We start from the raw sequence: 23,602 nt of genomic DNA on the forward strand, positions 1-23,602 counted from the left end.
AGCCCCTCTCGGCCTGAGGAACAGAGTGACCCGCTCTCTCCAAAACTCCTCCCACTCTCACCTGGAGGATGCTGAGGCCCATGAGGCTTTTATCAGAAGCACCAAATGCAAAACCAAGCAGGTGGGAGGCCTCGGCCACCTCCCCATCTCCCGCCCCCACCTCTGCTCCACCAGCACATAAGGCAGTGAGGCCAGCCTTAGCCAAGTTGCTCTTCAAACTCTGGCAGCCTGGAGCCCACTCAGCACAGGAGGCCCGGCCCTGAATGATGATTTTGGCCAGAAAGCCATTCAGGTGCTGAGTCGAGCTGACAGCCGACTTTCCTTTCCAGGAGCCACCTCTTGTCCACTTCCCATTTCTCTGAGCAAGGGGGCGAACGTAATGTCCAGAGGCTGTTTTTAAGGCAAAAAGTGGCTCAAGGGGGCCACCTGGCCTGACAGGAGGGGATGAGACAGGCTGCTGAGGACACGGGGATCTGGCCTCTAGGGTCTGACAGTGCAGTAAGCATGATCCCCAGGGACTGGGACTGGGCCCTTGGCCGAGTGGAACTGGGAGGATCTCGGGGAGCCAGGCCCCATGTGGTCCAGTTCTCCTGGTCTCACACTTGGGTCATGCTGGGTGATGACACTTGGGGAAGACCTGGTTCCAGGAAGCGTGACCCCAAAAGTGTGGGCCAAGGAAGGTCAGAGGCAGGGATTTCAAGGGGTGATGCTGTCTGTCCTGTCACCTGATTCATTCCTTGTCCTGGTAGCAACCTGCTCTTCTGCTCATCATGCCACACATCACCTTCCAGGTGTGTTTCTCCTTCCTCCTGTTGGATGGCTCCAGGAACTAAGAGGAGGGGAATCTGAGGCAGGTGGGACACGGGAGACCCTGGCCGTGAGCTGCCCTCATCAAGATCCGACATTCAAGACATGAAGGCCTAAAGGAAGTGGTGGGAACCCAAAAGTTCTTTATTGATTTGTTTGTGAACCAGTTTCCCAGAAGACCCTGGGGCACATGAGTCAGGTGCAAAGACGCAAAGTCTCCTCGACATCCTTTACAGGTCTGAGCTCGTCAGCCAGGACCATCAGGTCAGTCATTAGGGTGTCCAGCAGCCCGTAGACCTGGAAGAATGGGGTGAAATCACAGGCAGAGGGTTGCTCTGTGGAAGGCACCTCCACAAGAGAGCACCCAGCATGCAATGAGGGTGGACAGGTCTACACCAGGACGGGAGAGCGGCAGCAGGGGTAAAACCAAACCTGCGGAGATTCTGTAGAACTTTTGTTTTTGCAGACAGTTTTATTTTTCAAACCGTCTGGGGGAAGCAATCCTGCACCAGGCCCTTGGGACATATGGGGGCCCAAGAGCCTGGAGTGGTTAAAGGGGTAATTCCAGGGAATGGCGCCCATTTACCCCCGGGGGTGGTCCAGCTCCACCCCCGCCACCCAGAGGCCAGCTTTACTTCTGGTAAGATCACAGATCCTCAGACTGAAATGTCTCCAGGACCGTGCCCTCCCGTGGGACTGGGCCACATGAGCCTTGGCAAGCTGATTCTTCATTGCAGAGAGCCCTCGGATTCCTTTCTAAACCCCATCAACCTTCAGAAATCGCCATGATGTCACCAGCAGCAAATGGAGCTTCTGTTCAAACTCAGTCCAGAGCGTTACCCCAATGTACATGACGCAATCCCATCTAGCCGTCCACATTGGAGGCCGACAAAGCACCGCCATTAGACACAGTGACAATCGAGGGTGGCTTTGTGGACCTCTCCTCCGAAACAATAACAATGAACAGAACACAATACCTGGGCGAATCTCTAAGGACTTGCTGCTTAAGAATATACCAGCATCAAGTCTCTCCAGTGCGTCACAACCCTTACGCTTGCTGGAAATTCACTCTATGACGCGCTGTTCCCCCAAGGGACACCTCTACCGAGGTGCACCTCACGCAGAGAGGAAGTGGGAGCAGCAGAAAGGGAGGGGCGTCTGCTCTGTTCCTCTAGTGTGTTTTCCTAACTGCAGCCAGAGTGATCTTCCAAGTCAGACTGTGTCACTCCTCCATTCAAACCCTCGTGGACTTCTCATTTCACTCAGGAAAACCCCAAGTCCACACAATGGCCTGCAGAGCCCCACCTGACCTGTGACTTGTTCCCTCTCAGTGGCCTCTCTGTCCTCTGTCCTCCCGGCCCCCTCCCTCCCCTACGTTAGCTGCCCCCTCTGCCTAGGGCACTCTTCTCGATGGCCACAGGGCCACCCCTCACCTCCCTTCGAGTCTGTTAGATGTCACCTTCTCAGGGAGGCTCCCCCGCCACACCCTGGCCTTCCCCACCCCCTGGCCCTGGGTTATCTCTCTCTCTCCCAGAGTGCTTGCCACCTAACGTACAGGGCGTGTTGCTTATGCACGAGGTCTGTCTCGCACACCGGGATGCCCTTCACAAGGGCAGCTCTGCTTCCATCTTCCAGCACGGACACACTAGGTGTTGACTGTTTGTGGAATAAACGGGATGGATGAGGGAGGGGAGGAAGGCCCGAAGAGCAGGTGTGAGAAAGGGCAGGGCTGGGCGCAGGGCTCGTGCCCTCACCTCCGTGTGCAGTCTCTTGGTGTACTTCTCCATGACCAGGGGATCTGTGGGCTCCTGAGAAGTGGTTGTGCCCTCAGGGGCAGGTTCTTCCAAGGAAAGCCCGTCCCGACTTGAAGATTTCATTGGTTTCTTGTCATCCTTTGCCTTGTGCTTCTTGCTGTTTGAACGGTCCTGCTTGGAGAGACGGAGACACACACAGCCTTCAGGAACTCCCAGGGGAGGTCCATGGCTTTCTCAAGAGCAGCTCACTGGGAGAGCCAGGGCGTCATGCTAGAGCAAGCGCCCACCTGCCGCAGCCCTTCCGATGCCTCCCCTGCCCCCCCAAGGCCCACCCTCTATGTCCCGGCATGCCTCTTTCCCTAGCAACTTGGCTGCTTTTCTGTCCTCTTTGATTCCCAGCTGCTTCTTTTCCTGGGCTACTCCTTTCCGGTCCTCCTTCCCAAATTTCGTGGTGGTTACTTTCACTTCCGTGCCAAGAGGAGACTTTCGATCTAAGGGAGGTGAGTGGAAGACAGTGTGACCTGGCCTCCCAGGCCCCACAGGGAGGGTCGGAAAAGCCAAGGGTCCTGAGCCCTTCATGCTCCCAGACAGGAGCAGAGCCCCCAGTTCAGGTGCGTGACCTGCAGGGCAGGGGCGGGAGGCCTGGTTCCAGTCCCAGCCCCACCACGGCCCCATCTATGGCATGGGCAAGTTGTTCAACCTCTCTGGGACTCCACCTGTAAAACCAGGGGACTGAATGAAGGTGGTCACTCAGGTCGCTTCTAGGTCCCAAATCCTGGCAGTAGACGGGAGGGTGACGGGGCCTACTCCATGGATCAACCTGATGGAGGTCCCACCAGAAGGGTGCCCATGGCCGAGGCGTGGGAGGGGTGGGGAGGCTCCGCGGGGCGGGGCTGCAGTCTGACCTTGCTCTTCTGGAATGTCCAAATAGATGGTCTCCTTCTCGGGCAGGCCCAGCAGAGCCCTCAGCCACAGGGAATGGCTCACCAGGCCATCGATCATATCCCGCCACAGCTGCAAACTAGAGAGCAAAGCCTACTGGAGAAAGCCATCACCCCTCATCTGCCCTTGACCGTGCGGAGGCATGGGTCCTTCCCTTCTAAGACAGGGGTGCCCGGGGCTACCACGGAGGGGGCTGGCAGCCTCACCAGCACCTGTGCCCGCGCTCAGATAGGGATCTGGCTTCCCTCAGGCGGCAGCTGGGGAAGAGTGGCCGGGGACGACGGTTAGGTCAGTCTATGCTCCAGCTTGAGACCCTGGCTAGACTTGGGTCTGGCCCGAAGGGCACGGGGGACCTTGCGTGAGATTTCCTGAGGGCCCCAGCTAAGGCGCCCAGCAAGTTCCACAGGAGAAGTGAGGCTTTCCATGGCCTCACTCTGCCCCCCTCCTCTTTGCCCTCCGGCTCGTCCTCGGCCCAGTCCTCTGCTCACTGAGAAGGAAGCGGGCGAGAGGGTGGGAGAGAGACGGGGCGCTCGCTCTGTTCTACCTGCTCCGGAGAGGGGCAGGCGGCTAGGGGGGCTGCTGTGGCAGGTGCCAGAGCGGGGAGTGTCTGCGGCACCTTTCTGGGCTCAAGGGGAGTCCTAGGACTGCGTGCCCAGAACCACAGTGGGGAGGCGGGGCCCGCCCTGCAGGGGGAGGGGGAGAGGGACACTTACCATGTCTGGTGCAGGAAGTTGGACTGCAGGGGCCTCTGCTCCTGGCACAGCTCCAGGGCTGCTTTGTTGAGCCTGATGAGGGCGTCCTCCCTCTGGTTCTCCTCAGGGAGTGTCATCACTGCCTGGCAGGGTTGTAGGTACCATGGGCAACCGTCCCGCCCAGGACACCAAGGGTCCCTGTGTCCTCTAGTGACGGGCCTGGTGCGGTGAGGACAGATGGCCAGGAGCAGATGCAGCCATGGAGCGCGGACCTCCCCCAGAGAACCCCTTCTCCAAGGTGTGCCTGGGTCAGAGAGGGCCCCCCCCCCCCCACTGCACCATGGTGGCCTAGGCACCCGAGACAAAGAGATGACCCAAGAGACTGCTTCCTCTGGGTCCTCAGAAGAGTTTCTTTGCCCGTGGGGGCCAGGGGGACTGCCGGGGCCCTCCCTCAGTGCCCTGGCACCTACCCCCGGACTGCCATCCTGCCCACCCCTGCCGAGTCAGGGGAGCACCTTTCTGAAATCCTCCAAGCAGAGATTCCACTCGGTGGGGGGAAGGCCATGTAGCTCCCAGGGGCTCTTGGTGTTCCCCAGGTCTGGGCTCTCCTCCACCAGGATCTCCTCCATAATGCTCTTCCGATGAGAAGCCCGGGCCCCCACTCCCGGCTTCTGGGGCCCAAAAGCATCTCGGGCCTCATTCTCCTGCCGGGTCGGTTGGGATTCTGGGACTGGGCTCTTAAAGTGTGCTGAAGGCTCCCTGCTCACAGAGGGCTTCTCCAAGGAGGCTGGCCGGGGCGCGGCAGCCCGGGCTCCGGGGCTGGGGTGCTCATCCTTGCCGGGCCTGGCCTCCTCGGCCTTGGGGGGCACGTTCAAGAACTGGCGCCACAGGCCGTGCAGGCTTTGCACCACTTGGTGCTGGTAATGCAGCTGCAGCAAAGGCAAGAGAAGTCACGTGGCGGGGAGGTGGGGGGGGGAGGGGTCCCCAGAGTCCCAGCGAGCCTGCTCTGGTTCCCCCACTCCCTCAAGAGCAAGATGGAGGCTACAGGGAAGAAGCCAGCAGGAGCCACTGCGGCCAGAGCAGCTCCTCACTTCCCCTGCCTCCTGAGTATCTCCAGCTTAGAGCTTTTTTTGCATTGCATTTCCACGTAAGATGGGGGTTTTTTTGTTTGTTTTTTTAAAGATTTTATTTATTTATTTGACAGATACACAGCGAGAGAGGGAACACAAGCAAGGGGAGTGGGAGAGGGAGAAGCAGGCTTCCCGCCGAGCAGTGAGCCCGATGCGGGACTCGATCCCAGGACCCTGGGACCATGACCTGAGCCGAAGGCAGACGCCTAACGACTGAGCCACCCAAGCGCCCCATAAGATGGGGTTTGAATGAAGGAGTTTGTGAAGCTCTATTCTGACCAAGCGTCCACTTACTTGCTAAGTTATCTTGGGCAAATTACTTAACCGCCCTGGGCCTCAGTTTCCTCACTGTAAAGCAAGGATATAAATAGTCCCCCCGGTCAGCGGGCTGCTGTGAGGAGAAAGTGAGTTACTCATGGAGGATGCTCAGAGCGGGCCCAGGCGCATGTGAGGGCGCAGGGGACGGCGCTGGCCTGTACCCGAGGATTCCTATGGTGGAACAAGTCCTCCTCAGTGAGATAGGCGTCCACAGGGGACTGTACACGCTCCAGGGTCAGGATCCCACTCAGCAGCTCCTGCAGCACGCTCTCCACGATGGTGACTGCTTCGTGGGCAGCCAGCTTGAGCTGGGGAAAGGAAGATGGGACAAGATGGCGGCTCAGCCTTTCGAAACCCATGCTGCATCCTCGAGGGAAGCCAGAGCCCTCAGGACTTTGTGCCTTCCTAGGGGTTGAGCTCCTGCCACCGTCTGTCTGTCATCTGTCTCTCTCTCTCACACACACACACACACACTCCTGTTCTCAGACTCAGACTGCTGGGTAACCCCAAATATCCTTGTTCTCTAAAAGAGACTGAAAGGATGTAGTGGGGAAGCCAGTTCCAGAGATGTTGCTCCCTCGTGGGGCCAGAAGGTCACACAGTCAGCACTTCCCCCAGGTTAGGAAGAAGGGCAAGGAGCAAGGACCACACGGTTTGGGCCCTGTTGTGGATGTGGCTTGGCCACACCGTTGGGTGTCACAGAAGAGTGGAGGGGCGTCTCATGTGAGAGGTAGGTCCTACCGTCAGCAAGTAAAGCAGACGTGGCACTTGTCCACATGACCCGTGCTCACGGCGGGCTGAGCCCCAGCTAACGGAGTTGGCTCGTTTCTGGGGGCCACAGCAGAAAGAGGCGGCTTTCTCCAGAGCGCCTGGAAGCACCGCCCCAGCTGGTCAGCTCCGGAACTGACAACGACACGGGGCCCAGTGCCCACCTCACTCTCTCTCTGGGTGTCAGCCCCACTAGTTAGGTTTTTCTCTCTGGTTTTGAAGGCTTGCCAGTTAAATCGGACCCCACGGGATAGAGTCAGACAACAGTGAACAAACGGTACTTCTAGTAGTTCTGGGGGCCTCCAAGCTATTCCTCCTCTCCGTGCCCACCCACCTTTTACATCACAAAGCCCTCGGGAGTGTGTGTTGAGCAAAAACAGCTGCCTGCCCGTGAAACACTCCCCTCTGGGGCTGGGAGAAGCAGGATCCCCGTAGGCAGCGCCAGGAAGAAGTCCAGGGAAACCTATCTGCTGTCCATGGCGCCAAGGTCCTGGGTCGCTTACCTTCAGTAACTTCCTTTCTTCCCTAAAAATGTCCTGGGTCAGGGAGACTGCGTAGAGATTGACCTGCAGGGGAGCCCCTCCTAATAGGGTGGGGTGAGTTCCAAACTCCCAATATTCCCTGAAGATGCCAGCATGCAAAGATTTGAAGAAGAAGGTAAAGGTTTTCGTTTCTCCAGGCAGAATCACACCTGAGAGGGACCGAGACAGGAGTTTTCACCACACAGGAGCTAGCTGGGCCCAAGCCTGCACGTACACAGTTCACTGAGCCCTAAGCCTAGGCATGTACAGTTACCTGAGCCCCAGGCAGGGTGACGGACCATCCCACTTTGCCCAGAACTGAGGGATCTCCTGGGACATGGGACTTTCGACTTTCCATGCAAAAACTGGGGAAGTCACAGGCAAACAGGGATGGGGGGCGGTCATCCTAGCCTCAGGCCTGAACACAGAGGTAACTGAACCCCGAGAAAATTTCTGCTCTCTGGTGACTCACCTCTTGGTGTTCTCAAGAGTTTGACTGTTCCCCCAGCTGACATGAACAGTTGGGAGAGGACACAGTTCACAGAAGAAAGGAGGCAGGGGAGAGTGGCTCAACCTTACAGGAGCATCAGCCAAACTGTGGCTCCTCACAGACCGAGGACGGGAGGCGGGGAGCGGGGCAGCCAGGTACCTTCCCGATTGTTGAAATAAAACCGCTGCATCCTGTTTCTCTTCAGGCCTTGGAAGGAGTCCAGCTGGGAGCGCCGCCGCCAGGCGTACCAAATGGCCACTGTGCCGTTATTGACCGTGGTCAGTTCCGAAGATGTCTTCTCCCCTTCTAGAGTTTCAAAGGTCAAGCGGACAGCAATTCCAACGTGCTTCTAGGGAAGGAGGAGGTATGAGAAACATCTTTGAGGAAGGCTCTGGCCTACGGTGACCAATTCGTCCTGGTTTGCCAGGGACTTTTCTGGGTTTGGCACCGAAAGTCCCGTGTCCCCATCTTCCAGGGCCTGGGTGCTCTGAGTGCTATCATGGTACCCCGATAGTGGCCATCTCTGCCATCCCCAGCAAGAAGGGGAGAGAAAACAGATTTTGTATCTGATGAACGGTTCTGCTCCTTAGATCTGAAGTCTTTTTTTTTTTTTTTTTTTTTAAGAGAAAGAGAGCTGGGCATGCACGCAAGCAGGGGTGGGCTGAGGGGGGTTCGGGGGAGGGGCAGAGGAAGAAGGAGAGAGAGAATCTTTTTTTAGTTTTTTTTTTAATTTTTATTCACTTATTTATTTTTAAAGATTTTATTTATTTATTTGACAGAGAGAGAGAGAGACAGCTAGAGAGGGAACAGAAGCAGGGGGAGTGGGAGAGGGAGAAGCAGGCTCCTGGCCGAGCAGGGAGCCCGATGCGAGGCTCAATCCCAGGACCCTGGGATCGTGACCTGAGCCAAAGGCAGATGCCTAATGACTGAGCCACCCAGGCGCCCCTAGTTTTTTTTGTTTTTAAAGACTTTATTTATTTGAGAGAAAAAGGGGGGAGAGAGAGAGAGAGAGAGAGCATGGCAGGGGGGAGGGGCAGAGGGAGAGGAAGAAGCCCCACTGTGCAGGGACCCCAATGTGGGGCTCCATCCTAGGACCCTGGGATCATGACCTGAGCCAAAGGCAGACACTTAACCAACTGAGCCACCCAGGTGCCCAGGAGAGAGAGAATCTTAAGCAGGTTTCACGCCCAGCATGGAGGCCGACATGGGGCTCAATCTCATGACCCTGAGATCATGACCTGAACTGAAATCAAGAGTCAGACACTTAACCCCGAATGAGCCACCCAGGCGCCCCCTGAAGAATATTTTAGAACTTTCTTGAAGCCATACCTGTTTGAGAAGGTTTGCTTATTTACATGCTTGTGGGCTAGGTACAAACTGGGTGGCTTGTGACAGTCTCTTTTCAGCCTTGTGATTTTATTCTGGCGCAAGTTAGCACTGCTGTTACCATTTTCAGACATGCTGAATGCATGACCAGATAAAAATGCAAATAGGTGACTGTCCAGGCTCCTTGTGACTGCCACAGTCACCCTGGGACTGCACCGGAGGGAGGCCCTTCCAGCAGGTGGGTGAGGGTGGAAGCAGTTTTACCTTGTCCTGTGGGTTACTGCCTCTGATCCAGCAAGCTGGCTTCCCACAGAACAGCAGAGAAGGGCCAAGAATAGGCATGGGGACCACATCAGGGTAACTGGCCAAGTCTCTGTAAGAAAAACCAACGACTTATTTTCCCCGAAGCTACCACAGTCTTGCCCCACAGAGCCCAGGGAAATGGCTGCCAGGAAGTCTGGAGAGGTGCCTGCCTCTGCCCTCTGATGAAGTACCCTCAGCTCCACTTGGGCTTCACTTCGTCCTGCTCTGTTCCTACAGGTGGGCACTTCTTGGACTCACAGAGACTCTTCACGCACGGCACTTACCAGCAAAGGAATGGCCAGGAAATCCCCATTAGGGGCTGGTTGCTGGAAGGGAGCTGGCGCAGGTGTTGGAAGGGGCCCAGAGAGAGGCTGGGATGGAGGCACCTAGATTTCAGAGGGGGGAGTCTGCCCTTCATACTGTGGGTGCCGGGGGAAGCCACTCTTTCCAACCTCTCTCCCTAGGGCCCAGGCCGACTCACAAGGGCACCATGTCTTCAGAGGAGCTTTCCTGGCTCCTACCAAATACTGAATAGTCTTCCACCTTAACAGTCGTGAAAGGCTGCCCTCTGCCCACCACCTCCAGGCCATCAATATCCTCAGAGAGACCGAGAAAGGGAAGATTAGCTGACTGAAGACAGGCACATCTCGAGGGGCTTTGGACCTGGCACAGAGGCATACTGACCTGCTGGCTAAAATCCAGCTCTGCCATGACCTTCCGCAGCTCCGTGCGTCGGTAGATCAGAAACAGACTCCGATCCCAGGTGTAGCGGTACGGAGCCTCCTTCTGGGCCAGCAGTCCTGGAGCAGTAGGGTCCAGGGGCCCTCAGCACAGTCGTCTGCAGTGGCCTCTCCCCACCCACTCTCCAGGGCTCTGTGAGCACCCACCCCAGCACCACTTCTGGGAAAGGGGAGAATACAGCTTCCCTGTGCGGCTGGACTCCGGTCCTCCCGCCCTGTACCTCCCGCCTCAGCAGCCCTATGTAGGACTCTTGCAAGATCAGCTTGCAACCCTGCAAACCTTTGGATTATAATCACAATTGCAACCTCTCACTACACACCCTGTCTCATTTAACACTCTCACGTCCCACAGTACGTTACAGATGGGGAAACTGAGGACCAGAGAGCTTAAGTAACTCGCTGGAGTTCGCAAACCCAACACAGCCGGGGCCTGAACCCAGCACAGAAATAGCACGCAAACCACAAATGCAAGCTACGGACATCATTTAAAATTCCCTAGATGCCACATTGGAAAAGGTGAAAAGAAACAGGTGAAATTCACTTTAGTAATATAGTTTAACCCAACAGATAAAAAATAGTATCATTTCAACATGTAATCAATGTAAAAATGATTAATAAAGTATATTTTTTAGTACAATCTTCAAAACCCAGTGTGTAGTTCACACTTACAGCACACCTGAGTCCACGCTAGCCACATTCCGGGTGCTCGATGACCACGAGCCATGGCGGCCGTGTGGACAGAGCAGCCCCACAGCCCCCGCTCCCACTCGCCCCCCTCCCCCTCCTTTCGCTGTCTTACTGCAGGGGGGGCTGGACCTCCGGCGGTTATGGGCCTCCATGCCAGGCCGTTCTCACTCCAGAGCCACGCTGTCCCCCCTCCTAGGCCAGCCAGCGTTTCCGGCCCACTCCTCACCCATCTCCGCCTGGATGCACTGGGGCTTCCTGACATAAGTGATCGGTTCCAGGAGGCCACGCTGAGCTTTTGTCTTGGTCATTACCAGACCCGTCAATTCATCTCCCAGGTATTCCAGGCGACTCCAGAACCCACTGGTCTCTTCACAGCTCTGGCAAGGAAGGACATGGGAGTCAGATCACGTGGGCTCTTTGGAGAGAGGCTGGTGGAGGTGGGGGGCCCGGGAGGACAAGAGTGCCACAGACTTCAGATGCTTTCCCTGGCGGGGATTCGCTGCTGCCCTGAGAGCAGGATAGAACATCCACTTTGTTTTTTGGATGCCCTGCTGTAGCCCCAGACGGACGGCACTGCACTGACAAACCACAGCACAGGATGGTGCCCCGGGTCACCTGAAAGCTGGAGCCTCGGCTTTTAGAACACTGAGACTATTCTAATAACCCGGTACCGGTGATATCTTTCCCCTGAAACGGACTACCACTGACCACCGCGGGTTGCATAACCTAGCTAGCCAGGCGGCCGGAATGCCCGGTAAGGACCAATGATAGGATTTAGTGACGGCCTTGAGGGCTTAACAATGCCTTGCAATGAGCAGATTCTTTTGTTCCCAACTGTGCAACCTGAGGCAGCCATCCCTGGGCCCAGACCCGCTCCTCACAGAGCACTTGGGAACTCCGTCCTTACCTTCCCATCATGCTGTGTTGAAAGTGTTCGGTCAATGAGCTCCCGCTCCTCTTGGATGTGTCTGTAGGTCTCCCCAGTGTGCATCAGCAGCTCGCTCACTGGCTTCTTCAGGCGTTCTAGAGAGTGCGAGAACCAAGAACACGGACCCTCCCTCAAGTCAGAACAGGGGCCCTAGCACTTCGCACTGATCAGCCCCATGGCTGGGCTGATTTCAGGACCCACTAAGAGCAAGAAGCACTTGGGAGTGGATGGCACATGTTCGGCGAGGTGGAGGGACAGAAAAAAACAGCAGTGGAGCCTCGGTTGTGGCCAAGGCCCAGCGGGAACCCTGTCCCCTTTGCTCACCACTGAGGGCTTCCTGCTGCTTCTTCCACAAGGCGATGTGGCGCTGCCAGTTTTTGAGAAAGTTGTGCTGAGGAGGTGGGGCCCAGGGATGTGCCTTCTCTTCTTTTGGGTCTTTCTGCTTTGGCTCTTCTTTAGCAGAGATGAGGGTCACCAGACCTGGCGGGGTGTGTATCAGCTCAGCCAGCTGAAACGTATAGGGAGAGCATGCGGAGGACAGTGAGCAGACGCGGAGCCAGGGCTGAGCAGAGACTTCTCCAGGCCTCACCCCCTGCTGTCCTCCCCCTCTGCTCAGAGTCCCTCCTCTTCTGGACCCTAACTTAGCAAGTGACGGAACCAGGGAGCCTTGGAAGCCCCCGTCAGGGCCCTCTCTTTCAGATGGGAATCTTTGCTCTGAGACGGTGGTCAGCCATTCTCAGTCTCTCTGTCCCCCTCACAACTGATGCTAATTGACACCTTCACCTGCAGGGCGACAGGGTCATTTTTATATGACCCCAGGCCTCTTAGGACCAGACCCGTCAGAGATGTTCTGCCTGGAGCCAGGGAAGCAAAGGAGCGGAGAGCGAGCAAAGCACTGCACACCGGGAAAGTCAGACAGACAGACAGACAGACACGCGGCCCCAGGAGCTGCGGGAAGCCACCGTCCTTCCCCGTGTGCACCAAAGAGGAGAGCAGGCCAGGCACTGGAGAAGGCATAATGAAGCTGGTGCACAGAGGAGTGGAGGGCAGTGGGGGAGCGGGAGCCCCGAGCCCTGCGGCTTCTCTGGGTCCAGTCTGGAGTCAGACACCCTCTGGCTTTGGGGTTCCTTGAGGTGCCTCTGTATCCTTATAGTGAATTGCTGACTTCAGCTGAAGCTAGTTTAAGTGGCTTTACTCTTTCGGGGGAGGGTCACGAGCACTTCAGATTCCAGGGCCCAGAGACTGGCACTGTCTCTGTAACCTCAGTCCCCCAGTCCTGCTTGACTCCTCCAGGTGGCTAAGACCCGAATGGCTTCAGTGACTTCTCCTCCCCAACTCCCCTCCCCGCCCCAGCAACTCTGTACAAACCAACCTGGGTGTTCCCTTGAGCGACTGCAATTCTCTTAAAGTCCTGGAGACTCCCCAAGATGTGGTGAGGCAGGATCTGGTCACGGTCATGGAAGCTGTCACCTGGGCCTGGGTGCGGGGGAGCGGAGGGGAAGGACTAGCTCATGTCAACGTTTCGAGGGGGTTACTTTCTGAGGGTGACCCAGCTCCCTCTGGAGGCCGGCCCATGAACTCAGAGGCCCGGGCCAAGGCGGGGCCATACCAGAGTAGTCCAGGGGCTTCGTGGCTGCATCTGGAGTAGCAGGATGTGCTACTAAGCGGCAGACCTTCCTCTTTGGATCCTTGGGTCTGAGTTTACGGATGATAAATTTCTGGGTGATGGCAGGTCTATCTTGTGTCTCAATAAAGCGAGGAATGTGTTGCTAAAACAAAACAAAACAGAGGAGAATTGCACTTGAGATCAGGAGGAGGAAAAAACGCCACCCATCCCCTCTGTCCCAATTCTTGGTTGGACTCCTGAAGGCTGAAAAATATGTTGCTCCAGCTCTGTCCATATGCTCTGTCGAGGAAATGCCTATATGCCACAGACATAAGGCTCAGCAACATCCGGGCGGAAAAAAGTAACATTTAGATCCTCCAGACAGTGCAGGGGAGAAGTGGCTGACTCTTCCAGGTAAAGCATGGGGTTAGGGTTTAGCAGCTGTATCCACATCTGTAACGTGCTTCTCGGGTTCATTTTCCCTTCTGCGAAATGGGGATGACGGGCACTTGCCTCCATGAGAAGCAAGACACCTCAACATCTCATTTCCCTGTGGTTCTATAGGACTCTCAGCAATGTTAAAACAAACAACATAGTAAATTCCTTTAGATGCAGAAGTGCAAAGAATCCATGTCCAATTTTTCCGTGGAATTAGACCCTCCCTCTGAGTAGGGAGGTGGTGAAGAGACAGTGGACATGGCTGATGTTCTAGACCACACAGACTGACCCGGAAATGCTCATCCTGCAGTAAGGGATCCCTGGACTTTATCCTTACCTTCTTCAGGTCTTCCTTCTTAATGGCTAAGGCAAGAATGTCATCCCCTTGTAGGATATTGCTAACAGGCTCAGGTTCTTCCTGAATGGGGGGTGTAGGCTGTTCAGCTACCTTTGCCCGCTTCTTTTCTAAAGAGAAGCAGAAAGATACAAGTGCTGAAATATATATATATATATTTCTAATATACAGTATATATTGTAATATAGGTATATAATATATTCTAATATATAATAGCTAATATCTATCTACATTAGATTGCATGGTAGAAGGCAGAGCTCAACACCCGGACAGACAGCAGAGGCTGCCAAGATGGCCTGGAGTTCTCTCTTGAAGGTCCCCCTACCTGTCCCCCTTGGCCTGCTACAGTGACTGGAACTTTTGGAGCTGGCATTGAGATCAGAAGATAGTCCATTCCAGGCTCGGCTACTTACAAGCTATACAACCTTGGGCATATCACCTACCCTCTCCTGGTCTCCGTCTTCCTTCTTGTAAAAAGAGAAAGCTGGACTAAAGCAATGGCTCCCAAATATTAGTCAGATGTCTGCCTGAGGGTCTTCTGAAGAGTTTTACTGATACAGCTTCCTGGCTACTTTGTGGGGCCAGGGCCAGGGAAACTGTATTTTTTTAAAACCCCCTAGGTGGTTCTGATGCATAGGAGTTTGGGACAACTGGACTAGATGATTTCTCAGCCTTCCCCATTGCTGGCATTGATGCATTGTTCTAGGGGAAGACTTCAGGTTTCTTAGGTCGTTGGCTAAAATGCGGATGCTCTGGGGGAAGCAGAGCATTCACCCCTGAGCATTTATTTCACATTCTTTCATGTAATAAATACTGTTTAAGCATCTAGCCAGGCACTGTGCTAGGCTCTGGGCATATAAGGCAGAGTCTCAGACTTCCAAGAGCACAAGCCTGGGAGACTAGATTGTCAAACAGGGTCACTGAACTAGGGTCACTATGGGGGCATTCAGGGGGGCCCCAGCCCCGTGTGCAGGGCAGTCAGGGAGGGCTTCCTGAGGAGGTGATGTTTAAACTATGAGCTGAAGATGACGGAACTTAGACACGGGAAACACACTGGGGAACAGGCATGCCAAAGGGAAGCGCACGAAGAGGCCTAGAGGCAACAGAACAGAATGGGCATCTGGAACTCTAAGCACATTTTTTAAATAGCTGGAGTGCAGCAAGGTGGGGGGTAGGGAGCAGTGCTTAGGGAGGGAAGTAGGCACCACCTGGCCAAGAGCTTAGTGAGCTGTGTAAAGGACTTCGGTCTTTACCCTGAGGGTCACAACACGGCAAGGAATGGATTAGGGCATGCAAGACGGAGTGGGGGGGGGGGGGGACTCTTTAGGAGTCTTCTGGGGGAATGAAGGGTTTGACAAAAGCGGCTCATGGCACTGGAGGAAAGTGGAGAGATCTGAGCCTGTTTCTCACACGAGCCGTCCGGAGCACAGCACTGAGAACTCGTGGACAGAGCGAGTCACTCCCCAGTGAGGACACCCTCCCTGACTTCCTCCCACAGACGTGGGTTTACGGTTTCAAATGCATCTTGTCGCTCTGCCTAGGGTCCTCCTGTCTGTTGCCCCCTGGTTTAGAATGATTGGACGTAAGGCCTGACAGAATCATCAAAAGAAAGCCCAAGTCCTGCCTTCAGGGACTTTAAAACAAAACTTGGCGGGGCGCCTGGGTGGCTCAGATGGTTAAGCGTCTGCCTTCAGCTCAGGTCATGATCCCAGGGTCCTGGGATCGAGCCCCACATCGGGCTCCTGGTTCAGTGGGGAGCCTGCTTCTCCCTCTCCCTCTCTCCCTGCTCATGCTCTCTCTCTCTCTGTATCTGTGTCTCAAATGAATAAATAAAATAAAAAAAAAATAAGAAAACATTAAATGCTTTCTTTAAAAAAAAAACCACAACAAAACTTGGCTTTGTCCACTGCTACTCCCAGTGCTCTAATTTGTAAGGGGCCATATCACTAAAACATCAAAGCAGCGGTTTTGATGACCCAAATCAAATGTTTTTAGGAAATGCCCACATGGTGGCCAAAAAACCCAAGCCACAATCATGCCAACATAACTCCAAATGCAGCCTATCGGTCAGAGTCCTCTCCTCAGCAGTGGGGTCAGCAGACCCAGGAGTATCTGTCAGTTAAACCACACGGCGCGCACGCCAATAGGGCCGACTGGCTTGACCCCGAGTTCTGGTCCCACCTGGTGCCATACGTGGGGGTATGGCCTTAGGTTTTCATTTCCACTTCCTCTCTCCCTTCAACACAAAGTTGCCAACATTGGTGGTCAAGAGAGAACTGGTAGCAGCTGAAGGCCTGCTTTTATACACATGTTGGAATTTTGGGCGCCTGGCTGGCTCAGTTGGAGGAACATGTGACTCTTGATCTCAGGATCATGAGTTCAAGCCCCACACTGGATGTAGGGATTGATTGATTGATTAAATAAATAAATAAATAGACTTTACATAAATAAATACTTTGGAATTATTTCTATTTTCCAGGACATTTGCTTTCTCCATCTGTCACCTCGGCTGGGTCTACTGCTCTCCAAGGGATTACACATCTCCAGATGTGTGCTTTTTACTGGTGGGTGTGTAATTACCATGTGTAAATTTATAAACCTTCAACATTGCTAAAGGTTTCCAAAATCGTGAAACTCTGCTCTGAGGTTTTTCTGAGGTTATCTTGAATGCAGTTCAAAGCTCTGATATAGCATACAGTGAGGGAGGAGTGTGCTCTAGTTAAGAGGACATCTTTAGAAAAATGATATATACATTTTAAACTTCAACTCACCCTAGAGAATATTTACCAAGTACCCTGAGGAGCTGAAAACTGCAGCAGACCCTGACACACACCAGCATCACATAAGGGCCTGGGTTAATGGCACAGACAATGTGTTTGGTTACACACCAAAGAAGGAACAAATGGATGTGGATCATACAGGCTAGGGCTGTAAAGAAAGGTTCAGAAGAGCAGGTGCAGGGGTCAGAGGCTGAGTGAGGCCCTGAAGGACCAGAAGCCTTCGGACAGGCAGAGCAGCAAACAGAGGTGTTTCAGGTGAGGTCACAGAGCAAAGGTGGAGGCAGGGCAGAGCATGGCATATGTGGGCATGGTGACACAGGAGGCTTGTTGGGGAGGTGGGGGTGCTATTGGGGATGATAGAAAAATCAGGGCATGACAGCTTGGTAAAGTAAGGCTGAAGCATCTGTCTTCTTGCTAGCAGGAAGGAAGTTTGGTCCAGGAGAGTGCATTGGTAAAAGCAGCATTTCAGAGTGATTCATCCAATGAGGGTAAGCCAGGTGGACTGGGGGCTGGGCGGGGGAGGGTGGTGGTATGGAGAAGCTTGTTGGGAAGAGCAGGGAAGAAGGACTATTGTGGAGGGGGGGGTCATTTGAGGACCTGTGGGAGAACTCAGCAGGGTCCGAGATATGTCTCACTACTCTAAACCTATGGAGGCTCAGCTATTTCCTGTTGTTTGGTCTGGAAACCCAAGTTGAGTGGGGCTTCTGGTAAGCCCCATAGCTGGCATTTCTCCCTTGATCCTGGCAGTCGTGAGGGGGTCAGAGACCAGCCCCCTTGCACGGGGCAGTGGGGTGATATTTCAGCTGGAGCTAGGTCAGGCAGCTGGAAGCAAGGTGCTCAGATGGGGTAGGGGTGGGGGAAGAGGGGGAAGCCTTGGAGGGAGAAGAAACCTGGCCTCGAGTTTTCTGTTTCTTGTGTTATCTAACGTTATCTTTTTTCAGTGTTGATCAAGGTCTTTGGGAAATTCTGACTTCAGGATTGCATGGGGGAACCAAGGGAGAGGCTGTCCCTACCAGGGCTGAGCTTTACTTATCAGGGAGGGGCATCTGGGACTGCTGGGAGTCTTCCCGGTTTCTTAACAAAATCAGGGAGAAACCTGGAAGTCAAAAAGGGCTCACATCCCTAAACAGATTTAGAGTCACAATATTTGCTTGCCTTTTTGCTTGTAATTCAGAGACCCTGGAAAAACATAGCATGAGATTATATTTGTTGATAAGCTGTATTATATCGGGGGGGGGGGAGGATAAAAGTATTGTGCTACTACATTACTGACATCCCCTGAGATATCAGTGGGAAGAAAAGGGGGGGGAAAGGCATCTTGCCTGCTAAACACTGTTTTTTTTTTCCCTCCTCACCCTAGTGCGTGTTCTCAACTCAAATGGCTATTTAACAAACTACATTTCCCCTTCTTAAAAATAAATATGTAGTGATAAATCTTTCCTTGAGTTGTTTACAGCAGAAAGTTCAAATTTGATAAGATCCAGAAACTAGGTGTGCAGGAGGCAATAGCTAGGAAAGCCCTTGACTGCCCTTGGGAAAAGGGCCCAGCTATTTTTCTCTCTCTCGACTGTTAAGAATTATATCATGAGGGGTGCCTGGGTGGATCCTGGCATCGAGCCCCATGTCCTCGGTGGGCTCCCTGCTCAGCAGGGAGTCTGCTTCTCCCTCTTCCTCAGCCCCTCCCCCCACCGGCTCATGCTCAGTCTCTCTCTCTCTCAAATAAAAATAAATCTTAAAAAAATTATATCATGAAACAGTCTCTCAACCCAGCCTAAAGAGGACTTTTATACTATGAAAAGGGATTAAAGCCAGCCATACTAACTAAGCAGGCCTCCCAGGGGCCCCAGCAGACCTGTCCCCCTCCTCACACTGAGCTTTCACCACTGCTCTGAGGCTGGCTTTGGGTCTCCCCAGGGCCTGCAAGAGCATGCCCAGACTTTCTGACATAGCAAGTAAAGTCCTTGCTTGGTCTGGCCCCTGCCTACCTGTGCAGCCCTACCTGGCTCCCTCCCTCTCCTCCACACCCACCACCTCTGCCCTGGCCACCAATGTCCTAGTTCCATGCTTCAGCTCATGCCGCTCCCTGCTCCCTAGACCTGGAGAAGTAAACTGCCTTTTGGGGGGGGGGGGGGGGGGAGAGGGAGGGGAGGAAGAAGGCCAACCACAGATGTCACCTACTTCAGAAAACCTTCCCCCCAGATTCTAGCATCTAAGACCTGGGTCAGGTGCTCTGAGCCCCCTTAACCACTTAGGGACCCCTGTATCACAGCATTGATATTTGTCTGGTTCCCCTTCTGGTAGTTCACTAGACTCTGTTTCTTGTGGGCTGGGGTGACACAGTGAATACTGACACCGTTGCTGCCCAGCATGGTGCCCACACACAGCAGGCCCTCAACAAATGGAAACAGCAAAAAATGGAGACAGGGGGTGAGCTGCAAATGGGAACATGTCCATGGGGGTCAGTCTGCAGTCCGACACCCTGGGACTCTGCCACCTGCAATCAGAGGGTAGCTGAGGTGGCCAGGAAGTAGTCATGTCTGCAACGGGCTCCAGGTTAAACAAGTGGGACAGGTGTCATCCATCCGGAAAGGATATACGTGGTGGGAAACAGAACTGGCCAAGTTAGGCCTTACTCCTGGGGTTTTCCAGCAGGCCTCTTAGGTGGACACCCTCACAGGATCCCCCCGAGGTGTTGGTTCCACCACCTCAACATGTTTCTTGCATTCTTTCCTGAATTTCTTTTCCCAAGGGCTCCGGTCCTGACCCTTCTGAAACTCTTTCCCAACCCTTCTGCAACCCACCCAGTGGAGGGCGCTTGCCTTCAGAGTCTCACCCTACGCTATGGTTCGAGGTAGAAGTCTCCTGTGCCTTCCTGCCCAAGGCCATCTCCCCAGCAGTTGATCCCTGAGGCCTCTGTCAGTCTTCCTATGTCCCCATCCCCAAGGCCCAGTGCACCGGACCCTCTCCCTTTCGGGGGTCGCTGCCTTGTACATCATCCCTAAGGTATGAGGTACGCCTTGTTCCGTACCCCATTCGATCTTTACCTCCATCCTGGAGTCACCCCCGTCCTCCAGGCCCCGTGTCGTGTGTCCCATCCAAGAACCCCAGCCCCTGTCGGCTTCTCCTGAGTTCCCAAGGAGCCAGCGCCAACCTTTAATGACTTCTGCGGCCTCCAAGAATTTGTTTGCAGGTATTCTGAGGCGGGACTCCTTCTTTAGAGACTTCATGGTGTCGCCCGGGCTGTGAGCGTGGCCCTGCGCCGCGGGGACCTGGGATAAAGAGGCTGTGCGGCACCCCGCAGACCCCGCGCGCGTGCCCTCCCGCCAGCGGCCGCCAACGCGTCCATAGCAACCAGCGTCCCGCGCGGGGGCGCGCACCCACCGATTAACTTGGGCGGAGACTGCTTGGCAGCCATCTTTTTCATCCGGCCACGCCCACGCGCCCGCCGCGAGCCGCTCCTCCGGCGCGCGGATCCCGAGCACAGCGCTCGGCCGGGGGCGTGACGTCACAGGGGGCGCCGGCGAGCGCCGTGACGTCAGCGGCCAGCGGGGGCGGGGCGAGGCCCCCCAGCTCGGGAGAGGTGGGCGGGAGGACCGGGTCCCGGCGGCTCCGGCTCTGGCCTTCGGTCTGCGCCTTCAGACAGCCGCGGCCCGATCGTTCCTTTCACGCCATGCCGAAACCCCCTGCGTGGCTTCCCGTGGGTTTCAGTGACCTGGTGGCCCCTGCCTGTCCCCTCCGGCCACCTGTGTCCTCCCCCACCGCCCGCGCTCGCCACAGGCCTTCCGTCACTTCCCAAATACATCAGGCTTTTACCCGACTTGGGCCCTTCTCATACTGCTGGTTTCAGCCCTTGGAGATGCTGCCCTTGACCCCTGAATTTAAAGTAGCTCCTCTGTGGTCTCAACTTTATAATTGCACCCAGTTTATTTTTTTCCTAGAGCCCTAATGCATTCTCGAGTTACCCTGTTTGTTGAGGGGGCTGCCCGTTGTCGAGTTCGTTGTGAGAATGTAAACTCCATAAGAACATGGCAGACCTGTCACTTGTCCCCACCCTAACCCAAGTTTAGCACATAGTAGTCACTCAAACTGTGTGGAGTAATAAAGGGGGTTTAGAGCCAGACTTCCTACTTGCTAGCTGTGTGTTCTTGGACCAGCCCCTTGACCTCTCTGAGCCACACTTTTCTCACTTATAAAATGGTCATAATGCCTCTCACACAGGCCACTGTAAGGATTAACTGAGAGTATGCATTTAAACTACTCCCTACAGGGCCCTCCGGAAGCTGTAGAATCTTCCCAGTCAGTTCTCAAAATGATGCTAGGGTTGGGGAGATGCACTCTATACCCATTTTACAGATGAAAAAACTGAGGTCTACAGAAGAAGGGGATATAAAATCACCTGACTTAGCAAGAAGTACAATTTGAACCTGGTTCTCCCAAATCCAAGGCCAGGACTCTTTTCGCCCTGTCCTCTGGGCCAGGTCCGAGCTTTGCTGCAGTCTACCCTAGACAGGGGAGGAAGTAGGGAGGATGCTTGGTTAGTCTCCGGGCTCCCTGTGTTTTCCTCATTACTGGGCCTCTCCTAGGGGGCACAGTCTCTTCATGCCCCCCTACATGGTCACTCCTCTTATGACTGAGACATCCTCCATGGGCAGCCTCTCTTTTGCTCTCAGAGGCCCAAGCACCAGCTTCCTTCCACCACCACCCCAGCCCTCCCAGGGAGTCATCAGTTCAGTTCACTCCATGAACATTTATGGAGCACTTATGATACACCAAGCTGATCACTGCGTCATCTGGGCTGGCCAGGAAGCAGACACTGAGATGGGGGTAGGAGTGCAAGATGTTTATTGCCTGGAGGAGCGGGGGTGTGGTAGGGCCTATGAAAGATGAAGGGGGGGGGGAGCAGGAGAGAGCCTGGGCTGGGAGAACCTCAGACTGTTTTGCATATCCAACAAAGTGGTGGGCCTCTGGGGCAAAGAATGTTCCTCAGAGGCTGTCTGCTAACTGCACTCCTTGCAGGTGAACAGTGAGTTCTTTCTTGAAGAAAGAAACCTGGAGCTCTGTGACATATGGAGGAAAATAAGAAACATCTCTCTGGGTGCTCAGAGTCCACTCTAGAGCTAAAGACAAATGCTCTAGATGCCCAGCTTCTGGAAGGCCTTTTAAGTTCGGGAGCTTGCACAGCTTGTGGGTAGCCTGGCGAGGAGGAGGATAGAGGCCTGGGGGCGATTCAGGGAGGGTTCCGCAGAGGCTAAAGGACGTCGGAAGAAGGGGGTGGGAGAGGTGCTTGGTTAGGTGGGTACACAACCTGGCTGGGGCTCTGCTGCTGTCGCCTGAGTGGCCTTGGACAGGTCCTGTCCCCTCTCTGTGCTTCAGTTTCACCATCTGCTTCATGAAGGTGTCAGACCAGATCAGAGCTGCTTAACCTTTGGAAAATCTAAGCAAAACTAGAAGTTTCTCCCCTAATATGTGCATTTGGATTTTTAAAAAATTATTATGGTAAAATACATGTAACCTTGACTATTTTAATAAAAGCAATTCAGAGGCATTTAGTGCACCCACAAGGTTGTGCAACCATCACCAATATCTGGTTCTAGAACCTTTTCAGCATCCCCAAAAGAAACCTTGTACCCACCAAGCAATTACTCCCCATTCCCCTCTCTCCTGAGCCCCAGGCAACCTCTGATCTCCTTCCTGACTTTATTGATTTGCCTATTCACACACTATTGGGCTTCTTGTGTCGGCCTGCTTTCGCTCAGCATAATGTTTTCTGGGCTCATCCATGTCGTAGCACGCGTCAGTGCTCCAGTCCCTTCTACCGCCGAATAATATTCCCCAGTGTGCTCTACCACATTCTGTTTATCCACCATCTGTGCATTTGATTTTGCGCATGATTTTGCATTCAATTCCAGGGACTCCCTGGACTTCACTCATGTGTCTCTGGGGTGGGCTGAGGTCAGTTCGCCTTAGACACAGAGCTGAGTCATCTCAAAGTGGATTTCCAACTCTAATGTATGTGCTCAGGGGATAGTGATTAATCACAACCTGGGAACAGCAGCATGCGTATCAGGGGAGCCTTCCTGGAGGAGGTTTCATTTGAGGTGGGCTGCTGAAGGTAAGAAGGCAACAGATAGGTCAGGCGGCAGGCTCTCCTTGCGGGGACACGGCAGGAGCTGAGGACCCAATAGGAGAAAGCTCTGGGGGTGGAGGGCGGGGCAGGGACCAGCATCATTGAGTTGGAGCAGCCCCCCCCCCCCCCGCCCCCAGCCCCCAGCAACCTTCTGGAGCCCAGGGAGGAGGCAGTGGCTGGGTTGACAGAGGGCACAACTTCAATTACTGCCTTATGTCTCAGTTTATTTCCACCCAGCCAGGTGCCGGGCATGTCATCAGCCACTCTTTGCAGAGGCTAAACAGCCTCCCGAAATAGAAACGGTTTCCTCCACAGGCTGCACCGTCCCCTCCCAGGGACAGCCACCCTCCCAAGGCCCAAGGGGGCGGGGGGCAGCCTGTTCTCCAGCCCCTCACATCTTGCTACCCACCCTCACCTCCGGCTCTCTCCCCCCAGGTCAGGCCACTGCCTCAGCCTCTCCTCCACAGACACACCTGGCTCACTCCCCTCTCGGCCAGCCGCCGCCCTCTGAAACAACAAATCACACTACTAGCCTCACCAAACGTGGCTCAGCTAGCGCTCAGCTGCCATCTTAGCTCCTTCGGGGCCCTGAAGTCAGGCCACAGCCTGACTCTGTCCCCAGGAGGGACTGACTGCAGCCTCAGGGATGATGCACAGACTCCGGACACCACCCCCAGGCTCAAAGTGCCCTTAGTCTCCCTGGAGAAGGACACAAGGGGAGACTTTTAGGAGGCTGCACAGAGTAGGGGTGAGGAGCAAGGAGCTCTGGGGTAAACCTCGGATTTGCATCTCAAAGTGGCCCTTCCTAAACCATCTCTCTCCTCTTTGGAGTGCGGACAGCCCTGGCCCCGAGTTGCTGTCTCCCTCTGTCGTCTCATCCTGTTTCGCTA

General features: G+C 54.6%; 1 protein-coding gene across 2 annotated transcripts; it reads right to left on the minus strand.

Moving 5' to 3' along the window:
• Positions 1 to 966: 966 nt before the first annotated feature.
• On the minus strand, positions 967 to 20,022 carry LOC110592990 (MYCBP associated protein). 2 transcript variants are annotated; one of them, XM_021704210.2, is made up of 19 exons: positions 19,737 to 20,022; positions 13,788 to 13,915; positions 13,016 to 13,175; positions 12,779 to 12,882; positions 11,731 to 11,914; positions 11,386 to 11,501; positions 10,705 to 10,855; positions 9,736 to 9,851; positions 9,533 to 9,648; positions 9,013 to 9,121; positions 7,582 to 7,771; positions 6,915 to 7,102; positions 5,805 to 5,951; positions 4,711 to 5,124; positions 4,217 to 4,338; positions 3,467 to 3,582; positions 2,913 to 3,052; positions 2,562 to 2,732; positions 967 to 1,104 (listed from the first exon to the last, which is right to left on the minus strand). In XM_021704210.2, the coding sequence occupies exons 1-19, from the start codon at positions 19,810 to 19,812 to the stop codon at positions 1,003 to 1,005; spliced, it is 2,850 nt and encodes a 949-aa protein (XP_021559885.1). In that variant the 5' UTR covers positions 19,813 to 20,022; the 3' UTR covers positions 967 to 1,002. The 2 variants fall into 2 exon arrangements, with proteins under 2 accessions (XP_021559885.1, XP_044777556.1); XM_044921621.1 differs by having other exon boundaries at positions 2,562 to 2,735; positions 12,956 to 13,175; positions 19,737 to 19,893.
• Between the last annotated feature and the right edge of the window lie 3,580 nt (positions 20,023 to 23,602).

The sequence above is a fragment of the Neomonachus schauinslandi genome, chromosome 15 (genome assembly GCF_002201575.2).
Source record: "Neomonachus schauinslandi chromosome 15, ASM220157v2, whole genome shotgun sequence".
NCBI lineage: Eukaryota > Metazoa > Chordata > Mammalia > Carnivora > Phocidae > Neomonachus > Neomonachus schauinslandi.

What these genes read in the sequence shown, in the direction of transcription:
- LOC110592990 (XM_044921621.1), bottom strand. Translation starts at nt 19,812, where the DNA reads ATGAAGTCTCTAAAGAAGGAGTCCCGCCTCAGAATACCTGCAAACAAA. An exon ending in GTGCATCCAGGCGGAGATGG is followed by an intron (nt 9,852 to 10,704) that starts GTGAGGAGTGGG and finishes CTACTGCTCCAG; the next exon opens with GACTGCTGGCCCAGAAGGAG. An exon ending in AGCTGGATTTTAGCCAGCAG is followed by an intron (nt 9,649 to 9,735) that starts GTCAGTATGCCT and finishes GGTCTCTCTGAG; the next exon opens with GATATTGATGGCCTGGAGGT.